This window comes from Oncorhynchus kisutch, linkage group LG24, assembly GCF_002021735.2.
Source record: "Oncorhynchus kisutch isolate 150728-3 linkage group LG24, Okis_V2, whole genome shotgun sequence".
In the NCBI taxonomy this organism is placed as follows: Eukaryota; Metazoa; Chordata; class Actinopteri; order Salmoniformes; family Salmonidae; genus Oncorhynchus; species Oncorhynchus kisutch.
The window spans coordinates 7,225,887-7,247,453 of record NC_034197.2 but is presented as its reverse complement, the minus strand read 5'-3'; the positions used below and the strand labels follow the sequence as shown (position 1 = coordinate 7,247,453).

The 21,567-nt window shown below is 41.2% G+C and overlaps 1 protein-coding gene across 4 annotated transcripts; it reads right to left on the bottom strand.

Annotated features, from left to right (window-relative positions):
- Window positions 1-337: 337 nt before the first annotated feature.
- Window positions 338-21,437, bottom strand: LOC109868916 (la-related protein 4). Of its 4 annotated transcripts, none has more exons than XM_031803790.1 (17): window positions 20,866-21,437; window positions 15,626-15,740; window positions 14,735-14,902; window positions 14,421-14,508; window positions 14,016-14,152; window positions 11,983-12,086; window positions 11,576-11,686; window positions 11,393-11,446; window positions 11,021-11,227; window positions 9,752-9,855; window positions 9,196-9,237; window positions 6,974-7,180; window positions 6,042-6,093; window positions 5,668-5,826; window positions 5,294-5,466; window positions 3,615-3,834; window positions 338-3,433 (listed from the first exon to the last, which is right to left on the bottom strand). In XM_031803790.1, the coding sequence occupies exons 1-17, from the start codon at window positions 20,980-20,982 to the stop codon at window positions 3,002-3,004; spliced, it is 2,490 nt and encodes an 829-aa protein (XP_031659650.1). In that variant the 5' UTR covers window positions 20,983-21,437; the 3' UTR covers window positions 338-3,001. The 4 variants fall into 4 exon arrangements, with proteins under 4 accessions (XP_031659650.1, XP_031659648.1, XP_031659651.1 ...); XM_031803788.1 differs by lacking the exon at window positions 20,866-21,437 and adding an exon at window positions 18,811-19,002; XM_031803791.1 differs by lacking the exon at window positions 9,196-9,237 and having other exon boundaries at window positions 20,866-21,436.
- Between the last annotated feature and the right edge of the window lie 130 nt (window positions 21,438-21,567).

Sequence of the window (21,567 nt, the reverse complement as noted above, 5' to 3'; positions counted from 1 at the left end):
CAAAACCTGAGACATCAGTAGCAATTTGTGTGGCAAAACTACACATTTTAAAGTGGACTAATTGTCCCCTGCACAAGGTGCACCTGTGTAATGATCAAGCCGTTTAATCAGCTTCGTGATATGCCACACCTGTCAGGTGGCTGGATTATATTGGCAAAGGAGAAACTCACTGATAGGGATGTTATTAAATCTGTGCACATAATTTGAGAGAAACACGCTTTTTGTGCAGAAAGAACATTTCTGGGATTTATCAGCTCATGAAACCAACACTTTACATGCTGCGTTTATATTTTTTGCTCAGTGTACTTTCAAACAAAAAAAAGTCAGAACTCAAAAGCCAAATCAAAATAATTTATTTTTTGTGACATTTCATACAGTTTGAGAATTGTGTCTCAAACACTTAATTGATCCATTGCCATATTTCGTTGCCACCTCAAACAAAAAAAATGCCAAGCATGAGAAAGAAGCTATTCCTGCAGATTTTCACAAGCCTGTCTACCTCAATGCCATTACCATATGCTTCTAAAATGATTTCACATTACTTAAACAGTAAGATTTATTTGTATTTTTTTTTAAACAAGTGCATTTATTTCATTACACTAGATCACTAGCTGCTCAAAACTCATGAAATTGAAAAAAAAAATTGAAAAAAAACTAAAAAAGCCTCGGTGATTGTTTAAATCATTTAGAACTACATTACTAAACCCCAAGTCAATGCATCAAGTATTTCTCTCAGTTGAAATCTCAAACAATATGTCAAATGCGTGATTCTTTGCCAATGCGAGTTCACACACAACTTTGGGGAAACCAGCCTACCAAGATTGGAAAAAGCGTTGCACAGTACGATTAAAATAAATAAAATGTCAAAAGCAAATAACGTCCAGTAAGTCCAAACTGCAAATACCCAAGTCAAATTTCGGTCTTCGTTTTAATCAAATTGGAAAACAGCAAACTCACCCTAAAAAGCACAACATCTGCAGTGGTGGACAGATACCAGTCTGACAAATGCCAGCCTCCCCTTCTCTGGAAGTTCAGCACTAGAACAAATACATTCTCCCACACACAACTCAAGTGAAGGGTTAATAATATGCTATAGCATAGGCAACTACACCTCTACAGGTCTAATATTCAGTTTAACTGGGACAAAGTTTCCCCAAAGGACTACATTACCTAGCAAACCTTGACGAACGATTCAACTCTTGTGCGTCCCAAATGGCACCCTATTACCTATATAATGCACTACATTTGACCAGGGCCCTGGTCAAAATTAGTGCACTTTATAGGTAATAGGATGCCACTTGGGACGCATTCCAAAGCTTTTACTCTACCAAGCCAACTAGGATTGTAGGCAGCTGGCACATAGCACATAGAAATGGTCTGATATCGTTTAACCCCTTTACTTCGCTGCCAAATGTATTATATAAGCTAGCTAAATCACTCTCTCAGCTAACAGCATTCAGCCTACTTCTGAATGATATTGCTATACCATCATTTATTTATATTTACAATACACAGAATGTGTTGCTAAACCTGAATATCCTGCATTGATGTGGAGAAAACAAGATCTTGCCAAGACCATTCCGGTCAACTCTTCAACCTAAGCACAGGCAGTCAGGTTTGACTGCATCGACCTAAGCCTGGTCTCAGATCTGTTCGTGCCCTTGCCAACACCATTGCTGTCATTGTTAAGCCAAACATGACAATTACATAAGGAGTTAGGGCAAGAGAGCAGAAACAGACTGGCACCCAGGCTACATCAACATATCTATTCCCTAGGTTTCCATAAAAATAGCCTAACTAAGCTACAATCCCATTGTGAATAGTAAGTTGTAAACAGAGAGCCTGACTGATTATCAGTATGTATGATCTGAATCCGTTAGAAGACGGGAAATCCAGACAAATCAGGAAATAAAGATAAAAATAGATGAAACAACTTCAAATAAACAGCATTGGACCAGGAGACTGCGATCTGCGAGTCGGACCGCGCGCTGCGCTGCTCCTACCCAGAGTGGATTTCAGCTTTAAAAAATATATAATAATAATTCAACCTTCCTTCCGCCAACAAGAGCCTTCCAGCTCTGGGCAAAAACCGACATAAAACTGTAGCTTGATTGTTACCGATAATTTTGTTGACCTTTATACAGATAACATAGTTGAGACAATAATTACCAAGCCTCAAATTATATATATTTTATTTTCAATTAATAAACAGAGGATCATCTCTAACGGCCTAATTTCAGGTCATCGATTCCGATTCTAGAATGTTAGAATCACAATGAGCTGCTCGTTCATTCCATGAGAATCAGTGCAACAGCAAACTGAACTGAAGCACTATGCCCCAATCGGTTTGCTTAGCAGCAGCCAATGCATTAACAGACATCTTAATTAATCAACCCAGCTTATCTAGTCATTCATCCTTGCCAAACCTACGCTCAGAAGAAAAAAATAAGATGTCTCGTCGTCACTGCGTTGTTAGTGATATCTTTGTATGTGTACACGACATGTATGCATGTATGTTCTTTTCTTTAGTGCATATGTTTCTTGTAGACCAACATCTATTCTTTAAAATCAAAAATGGTAGAGGGCCTTAATACAGAGCCCAAATGTCCCACCTCTCCTCAGTTAGAGAAGAAAATGAAACGGCCTCCAAAGAAAGCACATTGATTTTAAAATCACTGATTTTAAATTCTGTGAATACATTTGTTTACGAGGCCTAATTGAGATCTTTTTCCTTAAAAAAAAATCACTGTGAAAGTTCACACTTCTTACGCAGTTTCTTTTTTGCCCTACTTTCTCCTGGATGTCCCCAGGCTTCCATTTTCATTTCATTGTCATTTCACAAAGCTTTTTTTCCTTTCTTTGGGACAATGCTCCAGGAGGCAGACAGGAGGCGGCTACCGTTAAGATTGTTGCTTTTATATGCATTTCATTTTTTATATATTTATATCCACGTATATATTTCATACTTTTTTGTTTGTTTTCGTTATTCATACCGGAAGTTTTACTTTGGCGATACCGGGGGGATGTTCTGCTCTTTGCCGGTGTGTCGGGGGCCTCCTTGGGGGGAGCTGCGGCAGGCTGGTTGGGGGCCCCATCTCTGTTCACGGAACTTGAGGCCCCCGTAGCCTCCCTGTCTGGAGGGCCCGTTGCTGCGGTAGTAGCCTCCATCCCGGGAGTCCCGGTCTCGATGGTCACGATCACGGGGACGGGCCTCCTTGCACTCCCAGCCACCATCCCTGTCCTGGGTTTTGTCCAGCCGGTCTCCCCTTGGGCGGTCGCCCGAGCTGGTGGTAGAGCTGGAGCTTGGCTCCTCTACCTTATTGACGCGCAGCTCACGCAGAGGCTGGGCTAGCGTGGAAGGGGAGGCTGAGGCTGGGGGGGCCGGAGGGGGGGCTCGCTGGCACACCTCGGCATAGCTAAGCTTACGGGGCTCCTGAACAAGAGCCAGAAAAAAGGAGCAATAAGTTCAGAGGAACAGGTGTAGATCTAAGAGTTCAGGTAGAGAATGGAAAACAATTACGTTTCATAAAATTAAGAAGCAATCCCAATGAAAAACAAAGCAATCATCTCTAAATGGCTAGATTAGAGGTACAGGATTATCTTTGGTGCCTCACCACTGATGCAGGGGTAGCGGTGGTGGCTGGGGTGCTGGGTGTAGCTGGAGTGGAGGACACTGTGCTGGGTTGAGGCTTGGGGCCAGGCATAGCTGGCGGTGTGGAGGGGACTCCGGGTGGGTTGGCTGCACAGGGAGCAGGTGTGGGTGGGGTTACTTTGGGGGCTGGGGTCTCTGCTACCCTCTCCACCTTCTCCCACTTCTTCTCCTGATGGGGTACACTACAGAAGAACAAAAAGCAGGAAGGAAAGGAAAGCCCCATTGACCCAAAGTTAGTTTTAATGCCATTATGACTGAGGCAGACCTTTGTATGCTTCTTTGAGCTCTATTTATTGACGATTCTAGTCAATTCAGCACAACTTTATTGGCAGATCACTAATTAACAAGGCATGTCTCTAGAATTCATCTGTGACATTAGCTTTACAGCTCATTGACTTGATGCTAGCCAGTGATCTAGCAATTTCATTTAAAGATTGAGGAGCAGAATTTCCAGCTAACATACAAAAATGTATGCACTCACTAATGTAAAGCGCTCTGGATAAGAGCGTCTGCTAAATCAAATGTAAACAGAATAACTTCTTTTGGATTAGGGGGCAGTATTTTGACATCCGGATGAAAAGCGTGCCCAAATTAAACTGCCTGCTACTCAGGCCCAGAAGCTAGGATATGGATATAAATTGGTAGATTTGGATAGAAAACAAAAGTTTCTAAAACTGTTAAAATAATGTCTGAGTATAACAGAACTGAAACGGCAGGTGAAACCCAGAGGGCAATATCACCCCCCCAAAAAAAATAATCCTACCACTGATTTCAATGGCTGGCACTTTTATAGTAGGGCGAAATCGTGCCCGATTGCAGTTCCTAGGGCTTCCACTAGAAGTCTTTAGAAAGAGTTCTAGGCTGGTTTTAGGAAAAATTTGACAGAAATTGTAGTTTTTCTAGATGGCTCCCATTTTGGCTGTAGTGTTTCCAAGTGCGTGTATGAGTGCGTGTTCTTTGGTATTTTTCTCCAGTAAAGACAATAACGATTCTCCGTCTTAAATTTTAACGTTTATTTGAGTATTAGGATACCTAAGGTTTGATTATAAATGTTGATTGACTTGTTTGGATAAATTCTTTGGTAACGTTTGGGATTAATTTTGTATGCATTTTGAAGGAGGGAAACCGAGTGGATTATTGACTGAAGCGTGCCAGCTAAACTGAGTTTTTAACGGATATAAAGGACATTATCAAACAATACTATTTGTGATGTATCTGGGACCTTTTGGAGTGCCAACAGAAGAAGATCTTCAAAGGTAAGGCATATATTATATCACCATTTCTGACTTTCGTGTCGCAAATCCCTTGTTGAAAATGGTTTGCTACGCATGTGTGCTGGGCGCTGCCCTCAGATAATCGCATGGTTTGCTTTCGCAGTAAAGCCTTTTTGAAATCTGACACGGTAGCTGGATTAACAACAAATTAAGCTTTATTTTGTTGTATTGCACTTGTGATTTCATGAAAGTTAAATATTTATAGTAATTTAAATTTGGCGCTCTGCAATTTCACCGGAAGTTGTCGAAATGGGACACTAGCATCCTACTGATCCGCAAGAAGTTAAGTCTATATTCACAAAGAGTGTGATATTACACTCTAACCCTCTGAAAAAGAATGTACAGACTTCAGCCTATTTTCCCTTACCTGGAGGCAGGTACATGGATGGGGGTTCCGTGGGGGAGTACAGCAGGTTTGGCTGCAAGCTGAGCAAGATTAGAGACACACACTGCCTCCTCATGTCCTGGGGCTGGGGTCGGGGCTGGGACCGGTCCGGCACCCACTTCCTTGCTGGATTCCTTGTTTGCTTGTTCCGGCGTCTGTAGAGAGAGTAAGGAAAGACTGAAGTCAGCATATGAGCAAAAAAAACAACACCCAAAACTAACTTGAGATCTGCATGTAAAACTCCAGTTTGTAGTTTACGCAAAAGTCTGAGTTGATCATATGCATCTCAAGTTAGGATTCTGCCCAAAATGAAGTGATAGGAGTGTGGTAGTTAACCATAGGGATCCTGTCTTAACCTTGTCTCTGTTCAGTCCTCGCACCACGTCTGACATCCTGTTCTCCAGTAGGGGCTCTCCCTGTGTACTGGCTACACAGCCCGGCAGCGGGGGGAAGTTAGTAGCGGCCAGGTCAAACTTAGGGACCGGCACCTTTACCTCAGCCAGGGGTATGGGCCTCTGGGGGGGAAAACAAAGAGATAACATTTACATTTTGCACCATACAAACTCAAAATGTCCATAATAACAAAATAAGCTTAACAAACAAAAAGACATGCAAACCAGGAAAACAAGGCAAGACAGTTGCGTTGATAACCGGTTTGGTCCAGATTAAATCTATTATGCAAAAGCCAACTAAATCCACATAGTAACTGTCATTCGTCTTGCAACAGTACCGTAATCCGCTCATCCTCTCTCCTCCTTCTTGTGCCTCTGTATGTAGTCCTTCTGTAATCGAGGACAGAAAGGGTTTTTAAAAGTGGTTCAGAAACTAGTACACAAGTGTTCTGTTAACTGACTTAACATTCTCCATCAGACCTTCAGATCTCATAATCTTAGCGCTCATCGGGACAGGTGTGGAGGATCATAGCTTAGGGGAGAGGGGGAGCATAGGTAGAGGATGAGGAGGAGAGAAGGGAAAAGACCCAAAGCCAGTCACACTCCACAGCCTGCTTTCCCCTCTTGCGCATCAAGTTGTCATCACTAGGTCTGATGAGATGACCTGGAAAAATTCACCACTTCAAAAACAGAATGTCATTGTTCCATTAGGGGGATAATACCATCCCTGAGGACCTCACAGTGTTCTGTCATAATACTGGATCGATATATATATATATATATTTTTTTACTTTCACCCCTTTTTTGTGATATCCAAATTGGTATTTACAGTCCTGTCCCGTCACTGCAGGTCCCCTATGGACTCAGAAGAGGCGAAGGTCGAAAGCCACGCGTCCTCCGAAACACGACCCTGCCAAGCTGCACTGCTTCTTGACACTGCTTGCTTAACCCAGAAGCACCAATGTGTCAGAGGAAACACCATCCAGCTGGCAACCAAAGTCAGCTTGCAAGCGTCTGGCCCGCCACAAGGAGTTGCTAGATCACGATGGAACAAGGAAATCCCGGCCGGCTAAACCCTTCCCTAACCCAGACGATGCTGGGCCAAATGTGTGTTCCGGTCACGGCCGGCTGTGACACAGCCTGGGATCGAACCTGCGTCTGTAGTGACGCCTCAAGTGTTGCGATGCAGTGCCTTAAATTGCTGCGCCAATCGGGAGGCCCCCCGAGAGACCTTTATGAATAAAACAAAGTTCTTAAGTGTCAGGCTCACCTTCCGCGTCCAGCCATGCTGCCGTCATCGTTGAGGTCCGAGGAGGTGGAGATGAGGGGGAAGGCTGAGGTCAGGTCTGGAGGTGTCTGGGTCTGCAGAGGTCCAGGGCCAGCGGTGGGGGGCTGGGGACTCCTCATGCCAGTCAAGCTCTCCAGGGGAACAGAAGCCACTTCACCTGGTCTCCCCACCTGAGGCTTCACGTGTGCCCTAATAAATACGACCCAGGGTTACAGAGGCTAATCTTGGCACAACTGGGACGTGGTGGGGATACAAATAGCATGCAGCAGCTAGGCCTACATTTGATGATATATACGCCAACATGCAACTGGTGTGCGAAGAAAACTAGAAGACAAATGTCGGCTGAAATTAACTTTGCAAGAGTATTACAAACACCGCACCACCCTTTGAGTTCATGCATGTTTTTTCAAGCCCATGCTTAAAAGAACTTCAGATATCAATCTTTGAACTTGTCAGGAGAGGAGTGGTTAGGGGTGAGCACAGGAGGAGAAACAGAGACCCATTCCCTCCAAAGACTGTATTCCCTCTATGCACATCAATGTGTCATCAGGTCCAACCAGTGTCAGGGTTATACATGACACAAGAGTACAAAATAATAAGCCAATCATTACGTCTGCCCACTATACTGATCTTAAGAAATACATGCATTTGTTAAGTGGTGGACGCATTTCTCAATTTAAAAAAATACCCTGCAAAGTTAATGTGGGAATCCGTACCAATTCGCCAGCTAAAATAAGGTTATTTCTTATTCAGGTTGAAATGGCAGTTTGCAAAGGAAAAGTTATCAGTCAATCATTTTTGGCTGACCAAATCTCCATTCCACATTACAGTAGCTAGCTGTCTTATTTATACAGTCATCATATGAAACAGATTAGGTAACAGGAATTTCCCTCACCTCTTAGTAAAGGACATTTGGTGCATGACTACATTAGCAAAGTACAGCTGTACTACGGAAACATTTATAATGAAACTAAGAGATAAATGAAAATAAGTAAAAATGGATGGTTAGTCAGGATGAGAGAAGTGGTTAAATGACAAAATGGAGAGCTAGCTAGATCACTGTGGATAGGAGCCAAGTCATAGTTAGAACTGTTATCTGAGCTATAGCCTATACAACTATTAACCAGTGGTGTCAAGTAAAAAATATTTTAAAGTACTACTTAGTAAAGTACAGATATCCCAATAAACTACCTATTTATATTTTTGCCAACTTTCACTTCACTACATACCTAAAGACAATGTACTTTTTCATTTATATAAATTTTCCCTGACACCCAAAAGCAATCATTACATTTTGCCAGGAAAAATGGTCCAATTCACACACTTATCAAGATAACATCCATGCTGCCTCTGATCTGGAGGAATCACTAAACAAACGCTTCATTTGTAAATGTTACAAATGCACACAGGCTTGCTGTACAATTAAACTGAACTTCTTTACTTCAGATCAAAATGTTAACTCACAAAACTCATCTAATCCTCACAGCTCCGTTCACGTACAACATGCCGGATACATTCTTAAACAGTGTTCAATACGCAACTGAGCTACGACACCACATTACTGAACATAACAGTAAATTGTTGAAGTATTGGAGTGTGCCCCTGGCTAAACATAAATAAAAAATACATTTTGCCATCTGGTTTGCTTAATATAAGGTATTTGAAATGGTTTATACCTTTACTTTTGATAAGTACATTTTTGCAATGCCATTTACTTTTGACACAAGTATATTTAAAACCAAATACTTAAGACTTTTACTCAAGTACTATTTTACTGGGTGTCTCACTTTAACTTGAGTAATTTTCTATTAAGCCATCTTTTCTTTCACACCACCAATTATTAACTCTTCTAAACATCTTGCAAACAGAAGCTGTCAAATGACTTCCTATATGTCAATGTTAAAAGTATTAACTGAACTGTTATGCACTGGCTGTCAGAGCTAAGACCAGTTATAGATTTAGTCATTTGGCTGTAGACTAGTATAGTAAGACATGGGACAATGCTCAACTGTTCAATCAAAATCAAATTTGATGTAGCATATTTAGCAGACGTTATTGCGGGTGTAGCGAAATGCTTGTGTTCCTAGCTCCAACAGTGTAGTAGTACCTAAACTGTTAAAAACAGCTATGAACTGACAAAGCTGTCAGTGGTATTGGAAGAGATGGGGAAGCGATGAAGCTGTTATACAGTATAATGGCTGTACCTGAAGGCATTTATTACATTCTTTCTTGAATAGAGGGGTACACTGCAGGGACAGACAGTAAGAGAACAGGTGGTGAATTCAAAACCTTACCCTGGACTGGTTCATTCAATAAGACTCATACACTATTAATATGGAAATGCAAAATCTGTGGTTTTATGTAAGGATATATGCCATTAGGCTACGGTTACAGAGAGGCATGTACAATAAATACTTCGTATTTGCATTCATCAATAGCCTGATTTTGTCAGTCAAAGGTTCAATCCAAGTAAACCATTTTCCCGACAAGCTGCATAAGTAAAAAGGCGAGACTATTGTGCATTTTTGAATGGATAATCTCAAATTGAAAAACCACTGGTTCAAGCCATAATTTCCAGACAATTTCTGTGCGGCTGTAGCCTTATTCTACGAAGAAGGGAAAAAAATGGCACAACGTATTTACCAATTTTACTATTGTTTATCCACAAACTGGTATGTACGGGTTTAAAGCATTTTCACCCACAGAAAGACAACTTGAAACCACTCACGGCACTTCAGAGAGAATACAAGATCAACGTACCGGTTTCGGTTATAGGGCCGAGTCATATTAAGGGAGTTGTTGCCAGTTTTGTAGTGTCCAGTAGAACTGAATCCATTCACAAAGCCACTGTTGGGAAATGGTGCCTGGAGATGTGGGAAAAGGAGGAAAAATAACTTCATTGTCAATATTCTTAAACTGAATGTTTCCTTTTTGTATGATCAGCCCAATCCCAAGACACACACACAGCGGGATTGGAAGCACATGTCAGTCGCAGTGTAGTGCAGGAGAGTTAGTCATTACACAAGTTTCCACCTTACAAATCACATTTATTCAGGTCACTGTTGAACAAGAAATAGCAATAATATTTTGTAATTCTCAATTTCATTAACCTTTTTGGGATAGGGGGCAGCATTTATTGTCGAACTGGGATTCCTGGGAGTGCCTTCTGATGAAGATCAAAGGTAAGTGAATATTTATGGTGTTGTTTCTAACTTTGTTGACTCCAAAATGGCGGATATTCCTCTGGCTGTTTTGGGTTCTGGGTGCCGTTCTCAGATTCCGTACAGTTTTTGAAATCTGACACGGCGGTCGCATTAAGGAGAAGTCTCATCATTAATTCTGTGAATAACACTTGTATCTTTTATCAATGTTTATTATGAGTATTTCTGCAAAATCACCAGATGTTTTGGAATCAAAACATTACTGCACGTAAGGTGCCAATGTAAACTGAGATTTTTGGATATAAATATGCACATTATCGAACAAAACATACATGTATTGTGTAACATGACGTCCTATGAGTGTCATCTGATGAAGATCAAACGTTAGTGATTAATTTCATCTATATTTCTGCTTTTTGTGACTCCTATCTTTGTCTGGAAAAATGTCTGTTTTTTCGACTTGGCTATGACCAACCCTAATCATATGTTGTGCTTATGCTGTAAAGCATTTTTTTTGTTTTAAAATTGGACACGATGGGTAGATAAACATCTTGTTATCTTACATTTGCTGTATTGGACATGTTAATGTGTGAAAGTTACATATTTCTTTAAAGTATTTTTGAATTTCGCGCACTGCCTTTTCAGCGGAATGTTGTCGAGGGGTTCCGCTTGCCCTAGAAAGGTTAATAGGAAGACATATCTTCTCTCCTGTAGGATTTTCAATAAGACTACCCGAATGAAATTACAGTTGACACAATTTACGAGGATAAAGTTTATAGTCTGCTGAAACTTTCCAAATAATTTGAATATTATACATTTATACCACAATTAACACAATAAAGATAGTATATTGAGTGTTGATGTTCACCAGAGGAGTCTCGAAGTAGGGTGTAGGAGAGGGTGTCCAGGTCTGTGGTACGATGCCGTAGAGAGGGTACTGCTGCTGAGGGCTGTACACGTGCTGCATGTACAGGTTAGGGTTGTACTGGGACTGGGTCTGGGCAGCGTACATGCTGCTGTCCATGCTACGGTAGCCATTCTTAGCAAAGAACGTGTTGATGGCTTTTATCCTCGCCTGGAAGTTAGAAAAATCAAATCAAAAAAATTTTAAGCTTGTGAAATGAACCAAAATGTGGAAATGTGTCTTTAGCTTCACAATATGATTGTGAAGGGAAGAGAGATTAATAAAGGGAAGTGACAGTCTTAAATTACAAGTGATTGATTGTGTTATGTAACTCACCATGATAGGTTTTCCCTGAAATGTTTTCACTTCTTCTCTTAGATATCTGTGTGCCTGAACAGAGAGAAAGACAACAGACATGCAGAAATTCCATAGGTCTTCTCAACAAAACTGGGACTGATAAATGCTTACACCAATTAGAAGCCTGAATACTACTTTATACGCCAATCGGATCCAGCTTACCTGTTGAGCATCAGTGTCAGATTGGAATGTGATGTACCAGTTGTTGTTGTGCGCAAACTCCACACTAATCACTTTTGGACAGTTGTCATTTTTAAAGAGAGACTCCACTTCCTGAGGAGAACAAAAAAAAAAAAGATAAGAGTATGTGAGTTGTTGCTCAAATATAGCAAATGTGCCAGCATTTTTACTTCGGAGTACTACTAGCAATTCACCTTGTCATTTACAATAACACTGGCTACAAATATTGTTGTAACATGATTGCATATTGGTTATAAAGTGTGTGTGTGTGTGTGTGTGTGTGTGTTGGAGGGGGGGGGGGGGGGGGGCTAAATTGTATTTTAGTTGTAAGAGTAATGTAACCACGGCAGTAACATGGTAATATATTGGTTTTAACACGGTCGTCTGACCTCTACAGGTGTTGTCTCAGGAACCTCCCTCAGGATGATGATGCAGCGTTTGTGATTAGGACGCACTTTCTCTCCTTTCTCATCCACTTGTACCATTGGAGAGGCTGAGAACAAGAACAAACATCTGGGTCACAAATTACATCACTATCCATCTACATTACCAGTCAAAAGTTTGGATGCCTACTGATTCCAGGATTTTACTTTATTTTTGACTGTTATGTACATTGTAGAAGACAGCAACACTATGTACACACATGGACTCGTAGTAACCAAAACAAGTGTTAAATTCAAATATTTTATATTTGAGATTCTCCTAAGTAGCCACCCTTTGCCTTGATGACACACACATAGCATTCTCTCAATCAGCTTCATGAGGTAGTCACCTGGAATGCATTTCAATTCAATTAACTGACCCTCATGAGGACCACCAAAGGAAAGGAAGACCCAGAGTTACCTCTGCCGCAGAGGATAAGTTCATTAAAGTTCCCAGCCTCAAAAAATTGCAGCCCAAATAGAGTTCAACAGACACATCAACTGTTCAGAGGAGACTGCATGAATCAGGCCTTCATGGTCAAACCGCCATGTCTTTGTGAGACGCAGAGTAGGTGAACGGATGATCTCCGCATGTGTGGTTCCCACCGTGAATCATGGAGGAGGTGTGATGTGTGTGAGTGCTTTGCTGGTGACACCGTCAGTGATTTATTTTGAATTCAAGGCACACTTAACCAGCATGGCTACCACAGCATTCTGCAGTGAAATGCAATCCCATCTGGTTTGAGCTAAGTGGGACTATGATTTGTTTTTCAACAGGACAATGACCCAACACACCACCTGGCTGTGAAAGGCCTATTTGACCAAGAAGGAGAGTGATGGAGTGCTGCATCAGATGACCTGGCCTCTACAATCACTTGACCTCAACCCAATTGAGATGGTTTGGGATGAGTTGGACTGCAGAGTGAAGGAAAACCAGCCAAACAAGTACTCAGCATTTGTGGGAGCTCCTTCAAGACTGATCATCCCTAAAGCCAACACCTCATTTGGCCGCCTTTCGTTCCAGTACTCTGCTGCCTGTGACTGGAACGAATTGCAAAAATCGCTGAAGTTGGAGACTTTTATCTCCCTCACCAACTTCAAACATCAGCTATCTGAGCAGCTAACCGATCGCTGCAGCTGTACATAGTCTTGGTAAATAGCCCACCCTTTTCACCTACCTCATCCCCATACTGTTTTTATTTATTTACTTACTTTTCTGCACACCAATATCTCTACCTGTACATGACCATCTGATCATTTATCACTCCAGTGTTAATCTGCAAAATTGTAATTATTTGCCTACCTCCTCATGCCTTTTGCACACATTGTATATAGACCCCCCCCTTTGTTTTCTACTGTGTTATTGACTTGTTAATTGTTTACTCCATGTGTAACTCTTTGTTGTATGCTCACACTGCTATGCTTTATCTTGGCCAGGTCGCAGTTGCAAATGAGAACTTGTTCTCAACTAGCCTACCTGGTTAAATAAAGGTGAAATAAATTAAAATAAAAAGACTGTTGGGAAAGCATTCCACAAGAGTGTGCAAAGATGTCATCAAGGCAAAGGATGGCTCCTTTGAGGAATCTAAAATATATTTTGACTTGTTTAACACTTTTTTGGTTACCACATGATTCTATATGTGCAAATTCACAGTTGATGTCTTCACTATATTCTACAATACAACAGTAAAAATAAATAAAAACCCTGGAATGAGTTGGTGTCCAAACTTCTGGTACTGAACATACAGTAACTATATTAGTATGGGTTATACCACTCCATTGTCCAAAAAGTATTGCCATTGGTGCGTAACGTAAAAAAAAAAATATCAATACCATTCAATCACAAGTCCACTTGTTCCTAGACTGGTCACAGAGCTGTTTGTGCCGTCCCACATTGACCATAGGAGTTGGCAAGAAAACACAAACAGATTTGGGACCAGGGTACATAGTTCCACAAAAGTAGCAAAAATGACAAATAAAACAACGGTATAGTTCCTTACATCGGAGTATGTCTAGAATGAGCTCCATGTCAGTAGTGAGGGCCTTGATGCTCTCCATGCTGGCAATGGTCCATATGGGGACAAACTGGTCACTGTCCATCTGGGACATCAGGTACAGGTCCTTGGACAGGTTCTCCCTAGACATCAAATGAGGTTATCATAAAAAATACGTGGCTATCAAACATTCACATTTATCCTAAAGAATTAACTTAATATATAATCTAATAGCCAAAGCCCCATCAGACTATGGGTCATTCAGTAAGGCATAGTGTAGCAAAATATTTGCAACTACAAAACTAATGTTTTTTTATTGGACAAGTTCAGGTACTATCTCCCAGTTACAAACATGGGAACAATTACACTCACCTACAGGTAGAAGACCTAACCTAGAACACGTGTACTAACCTTGAGAAGCAGAACTCCAGCTCTTTCTTGAGGGAGTCTCTCAGGTTCTCTGATGAGAGGGGCCCTTCCTCGGTCAGCTTGGTCTCCCCTGAAAACCAACATGTGTTTCATTAGCATGTACTAAGGTAGGTCAGAAAACTCCATGAGGTCCGAAAAGACATCCGGAAGAGGTCTGCCGCAATAATGCATCTGTAAAAGTGTTATAATTTGTCAGTGAGAAACATGCAGCTTTGTGGCTATGATTGACTAATCTTAACCCTCTATTGTATATGGTGCATTATGAGTAGTGTAGTTTAGTTAATTGTGCTACATACCTGATGTGCCGGTAGTGGTCTCAGTGGGGGTGAAGCCCAGGTCTGGGAGATCCATGCCGTTCACAGTGATCTCAGCTGTGGATGCTACCGAGGAGCTGCTATCCTCCAGGATAGTGAAACCAACACTGTACGGTTTACAACCGGGGGAGGACACAGACTCGGAATAACCTGGATGGGAGAGAGGGTACATCACGGTGTCATTTATTGTTCAATTCTTCAGTTAATAGGATGTGTGATAATTGTAAGTACCTATTAGTAGCCTATTAGAAATTCCACTGCCGAAATGTCTGTACTTAAATAAAAAAAGTGCAACAGGGGTCGTCATTTATTGTTAAACTCTTTGTGATAAATTGTAACATAGATTTTGTAAACTCATTTGGATATTGTGACTGGCTATGTCTGTTGCTGTTGTGCCACTGCACCCTCTTGGCCCCACAGTTTTATAAAGAGAGTTCTCAATAACAATAGGCCTACAGATTTCAGTATATGTGGCATTGATGTCATGTATAGTACAGCATAGGTTGTGGTATATTCCTTCTGTTGTCAGCCATAATAGCCCATCAGAGACAAGGGTTATTTCATTGATGTGGTGGATAAGATGAGCTTTCCTTACAATGTAAATGCACTTTGAGCATCTGGAAATGTGTTATGAAATATATTATGCATAGCCAATCAATGATTATAAATGACACCCGATGTACCCTCTCTCCCATCCAGGTTATTCCGAGTCTGTGTCCTCCCCCGGTTGTAAACCGTACACTGTTGGGTATGGTGCTAGATATGTATGAAACCAAAAACATGTATGCACTCACTTCACTCTAAGGTGCATTGGCTAAAAAAAGTCTGCTAAACAGCATACATTATTATATGTTGTTAAGTGTCGTTTCTCACCCTCAGTGACATCAGCCGGGGGCCACTGTGCTCCGTCAGGAGGGACCTCAGCGGGGGCCACAGACACCTGCCACACCTTGGCATTGGGGTTCAGACCGGCGCCCTTGGAGGTGACCTTGGAACAGGGGGAGAGGAAATGCACTTAAAGTACAGTATCATACACTTCAGGGTTGAAAAACAAGAACATTTTGATTTTTTTTATGCAACGTCAGTTTACTTTCTAAACAGACTGAATCAAAATGGAATTAATCCCAATCCTGACATACTTCTATTGTCTCTGTTTTTCATGCTGCCTGAGGAACACTCAAGTCGAAATGCGTTGCGGTAACGCGTCCTGATGTATTGTCACTCTAGGCTGATCTGCTCTATGAATTTCTGTCAATTATTTGCAAATAGTTCACTAAAATTGGTGCCGTCATACTGGCCACTGTCTTTATTTCTTGCCATGTCAAATACATTGCAAATTTCTTGCCCATCCTAAAACAAGGGAATTACACTCAGCATAACATTTGTATTTTGATTGTGCACACAACCACTCAAAAGACAAAAAAATATACTTGTCTGAGCTTCTTACACTAGGTAGACTTGTTTTTGGTAAGGGTTTCCGAGTCCGTGAAGTGCACGGGGCAGTGCTCCACATTTTTCTCCCAGTTTATTTTTGAATCTTTAAAACTGCCCTGTGCACTTCATTTTCCTGTGATTTAGAGATGGATATATCTATCTTCACACTGAAAAGGCCACTTGAAATGTGAGCCTGTTGTGGTGGTGAATGAATTTTGGCCTGCTGTAAATTAGTTTATCCACCAATAAGATAGTCCCCAAACCTCTCAATAACATATTGTTTTCAGTTTCTCCTCCACACTCACAGTCCAAGCAAATGTATTGCTCGAAAAATTCAGTGGTGTAAAGTACTTTAGTAGTTTTTGGGGATATCTGTACTTCACTACTTATATTGCCAACTTTTACTTCACTACATTCCTAAAGAAAATATACTTTACACGCCATACATTTTCCATGACACCCAAAAGTACTTGTTACATTTTGAATGGCTAGCAAGGACAAGAAAATTGTCAAATTCACGCACTTATCAAGAGGATATCCCTGGTCATCCAACTGCCTCTGATCTGTCCGACTCACTAAATACAAATACTTTGTAAATATGTACGTGTGTTGGAACTGCGTGTACGTGTGCTGGTTCTACGTAAATAAATAAAAAACATGAAAATGGTGCCGCCTGGTTTGCTTAATAAGGAATTTGAAATGATTTATACGTTTCCGTTTGATACTAAAGTATATTTTAGTAGTTGTAGCAATTGTATATTATTTTGATACTTAAGTATATTTAAAACCAATTTGTTATTGTTTTATTACTTTTACTCAAGTATTATTTTACTGGGTGACTCACTTTAACTAAATGCATGCTCTTCAACCGATCGCTACCTGCACCTACCCGCCTGTCCAACACCACTACTCTGGACGGCTCTGACTTAGAATACGTGGACAACTACAAATACTTAGGTGTCTGGTTAGACTGTAAACTCTCCTTCCAGACCCATATCAAACATCTCCAATCCAAAGTTAAATCTAGAATTGGCTTCCTATTTCTCAACAAAGCATCCTTCACTCATGCTGCCAAACATACCCTTGTAAAACTGACCATCCTACCAATCCTCGATGTCATTTACAAAATAGCCTCCAATACCCTACTCAACAAATTGGATGCAGTCTATCACAGTGCAATCCGTTTTGTCACCAAAGCCCCATATACTACCCACCAAATAGCCTCCAATACCCTACTCAACAAATTGGATGCAGTCTATCACAGTGTAATCCTGACCGCTCTCGTTGGCTGGCCCTCGCTTCATACTCGTCGCCAAACCCACTGGCTCCATGTCTTCTACAAGACCCTGCTAGGTAAAGTCCCCCCTTATCTCAGCTCACTGGTCAACATAGCATCTCCCACCTGTAGCACACGCTCCAGCAGGTATATCTCTCTAGTCACCCCCAAAACCAATTCTTTCTTTGGCCGCCTCTCCTTCCAGTTCTCTGCTGGCAATGACTGGAACGAACTACAAAAATCTCTGAAACTGGAAACACTTATCTCCCTCACTAGCTTTAAGCACCAACTGTCAGAGCAGCTCACAGATTACTGCACCTGTACATAGCCCACCTATAATTTAGCCCAAACAACTACCTCTTTCCCAACTGTATTTTATTTATTTATTTAGCTCCTTTGCACCCCATTATTTTTATTTCTACTTTGCACATTCTTCCATTCTAAAACTACCATTCCAGTGTTTTACTTGCTATATTGTATTTACTTTGCCACCATGGCCTTTTTTGCCTTTACCTCCCTTCTCACCTCATTTGCTCACATTGTATATAGACTTGTTTATACTGTATTATTGACTGTGTTTGTTTTACTCCATGTGTAACTCTGTGTCCTTGTATCTGTCGAACTGCTTTGCTTTATCTTGGCCAGGTCGCAATTGTAAATGAGAACTTGTTCTCAACTTGCCTACCTGGTTAAATAAAGGTTAAAAAAATAATAATAATAAATAAATAAAAATTATATTAAGGTATTTTTACTGTTACTCAAGTATGACAATTGGGTACTTTTCCACCACTAGAAAAATGACTCTGCTAAGAAGCCATTTGTTTCCATTTGACCATTTTAATTTAAATATTCACAGTAAGGTACAGAAATGATTTGATATTGAGATAAAGGTCCAATGCAGAAGTTAAGTGTTCATGTAAATACCATGTAATGTGAACATGAATTGTAATTACCCTGTAATAACATTGGATAATCCCCTAATGTAAATCTGAGAAATGTTAAACGTATTCAGGAGAAATATTTAACAAAAAATATATTACATCAATCTTGATACAAATATATCAAACGCCTCGAGGATGTATTACATTTGTTTCCATGAGCACAACATCCACACAAAACCGAAACCAGAAAGATTCATAAACAAGTAGTTATTGGCTATTGGGAACCAAATTGAATTCGTGGTCGATTTTTACATTTTATTTTCAGAACAACCACTGATCGATAAACCACTATGACCAAGAAAGCCAAAGCAAGCATGGCGCGCTGTCCCCATCCACTATTAACGTTAGCCATTTTCAACTTGCGAGCGTGTTGTGTTGACCACATTGTATCAAATAAAGATGCTTACCTCGAGATTAACAATTTTGTTGTACTTTGTGGATAAACGTTTAAAACGCCAATGATCTTCTATTGCGAACAAGAGTGAGAAGCAGAACTTGAGATACTTCACAGTAGTTATTAAAAATATATATATTTTTAAATGAAAGACTACCCATAAAGTCGATTGTTTTCGAAAAATCAACATGCGGTTCTCATTCAACTCCACCTACATCCTTAGCAGATGGACCCACATGACATGTATCAGCAGAGCGCGCGCTCTCTTCCGTACACTTTACCGCCAACCCAAACCCATAATCGCTGTTGGCAGGCAACACCGTCAATCTCAAACACAAGCGATACACATAATGATATTTTGTTGCTGCTGCTGCTACCCCTGCTACTGAGCCCTTAACCATTCCTGAGGATACTTGAGGCACGTGCCACTTTCTCTCGCCCCCGCCCCACGTTCTAAAATGTAATATAGGAATTCGGAAATTAGTATTCTTCACAGGAGCATCTCGTCCGGTCTAGGGAGGATCCCCAGTTACATGACACCATTTTAAAAGCGGGTGTGGATGGGCTTTAGAGGCTTGGCACTAATCCAAAAAGGGGTAGCTAGCGCTACATTTTAGTAATTCAGCAGACTTTCTTATCCAGAGCGACTAACAGAAGCAATTATGGTTAAGTGCCTTGCTCAAAGGCACACCGAAGGATTTTTCACCTTGTCGGCTCGGTTACTGGCCCAATGCTCTTAACTGCTAGGCTACATGCCGCCCAAGAGCTGTCAGTTACATTGACTGGATATGACAAACAAAATATGTCCAACTTAGTTTGTCAGTTACATGTGTCATTAAAGCAACAATGCCACAAATAAAAACAATACTGTGAAAACAGATATATACTACGGCCCATAGCTTGACATAAACTACAGCATAAAATCAGTAAATACTTAGCTAATGAATGGCAATGCCAGCCACCTACTTAAATATTGTTACATACATATGAAGCATTTTATATTGGTCGTCATCTTGTTTCACCTTTGAGTCCACAGAGCTAGCTTTAGATAAAATAAGTAAAATCTGCCACATAACGTTACCACTGAGGGGTCGTACCTAGTCACCACCTGCTACAAAATGATCCAACGTACTAGTCTAACTGTTACTCCTGGCAAGAGCAGCTGTCACATCTCAGTATACATTGTCGTTTAAAATAATTTGATATATTAAGGAGCACACCTTGCGTCTGATTGTTCCTTTGTCTAGCAAAGCAACTCGAATGAATCTTTAGCAACATACTTGCAATGCTAGCTTGCTGCCTGGTTGTATCTCGTTACTGTAGCCCCAGTTTCTATATAGTCATCTGACACCGACTGTGCTGCATAGGCCGGGTATTTGCAACGCATATTAGCTCGCTAGGTAACGTTGATTCGGCGAATTTGCTTGCTGGTTTGGCTGCATAGTTTGACAGCATCGGTGCGCCTGCCCGCCGTCTCCAATCGATAGTCTACTAAAGAGCATTACAGTTGTCACTGCATATCGATTACTAGGTAAACTCCCAAATTAGCTAGCTAGGCTACTACTGCTAGTTAGGTTAGCAAATTAAATGGCTGCCAAAGTAGATTGCTGAACTAAGCTTCAGATAACCCTTGGCTAGATAGCCAGCTAACGTTGGCTAACTGAGTTACTCAAGATTACTCGGTTTGCAAAATAAGATAATGGAAAATATTGTTTGCAACGGTGATTTACCCTAGCAAACCAAATGTGTGGGCTAATGAACGACAGCAAATAAATCATTCAGCCAAACATATGGCAACATACCTAGCTAACGTTAACTATAAATAATCTCAACCAAGTTATCGATATGAATCGGATTGGTAGTTAGCAGAAATCATTGCAAATGTAGGTAATATTATCGGCCTCAAGAGCCTATGACTGAGGCATGATGACCCTATTTGGAAAGGCAGTGGCAGGCAACAAATCATGGTGGTAGGAATGGGACTTAGGAGGAGATGGGGATGGTGTGTTGTGTGTAGGCTAGGCGACGTTAGCTTAGCTAGTTGGGAAGAGTAGAGGCCGCTACTCACCATGCCGCCTGACCCTCCCCCGATCCCAAGTGGTGTGTCTTCCACCACACAGGTCTTCGGTCCCGGATCACCCTCCTCCTGCAGCAGCCGCGGCTCTCCGCCCTGGTCCGAACTCATCGGCCGCTCCTGGCTCACGTCTCCCCCGTCGTTTTCCTCCCAACCCCCCGGTCTGCTTGCCACCCCTAGTCTCTCAAAATACTGGTTTTTACTGTCTTACAATCAGTCTGCTTATCTCGTGCTAGAATTTTTTAGCCAACACCTAAAGCTAACTAAATAGGCAGGGTTAGCAAGTAAGCTATCCTACTTAGCTAGCTAGCCGGGTTGAATCAACGTGTATGAACCAAACTCGCACGACAATATACTACAGACGAAAACTATGCCAGATCCTGAACCTACTTTTACCACCTTTGACACTAATGTTTCTTCCCACACATTTTTACAAGCGTCAAAGGCGAATTCTTACCCGGGCAACCGAAGCGGACACTAGGGACACGCACCCTACACGCACCTTTCTAAGAGCAGGCAGAAGCAGACATTAGTGAAGTCCGCCACCGTCCCAACTCACATTGCGAGTTAGAAATGACCTTAGGAACTTTCGTGGTACTTTCCGTTTCCGGTTGACAAACTTACAAACAACAGCTTGGTCAGACAGGGATGTCTGAAAAAACAAAACAAAAAAAAACTTTCCCTTTATTGTACAAT

What these genes read in the sequence shown, in the direction of transcription:
- LOC109868916 (XM_031803788.1), bottom strand. Translation starts at nt 18,987, where the DNA reads ATGTTGATTTTTCGAAAACAATCGACTTTATGGGTAGTCTTTCATTTA. An exon ending in CATTCTAGACATACTCCGAT is followed by an intron (nt 12,087 to 14,015) that starts GTAAGGAACTAT and finishes TCTTGTTCTCAG; the next exon opens with CCTCTCCAATGGTACAAGTG. An exon ending in ATCCATGTACCTGCCTCCAG is followed by an intron (nt 3,835 to 5,293) that starts GTAAGGGAAAAT and finishes GTTCTTCTGTAG; the next exon opens with TGTACCCCATCAGGAGAAGA.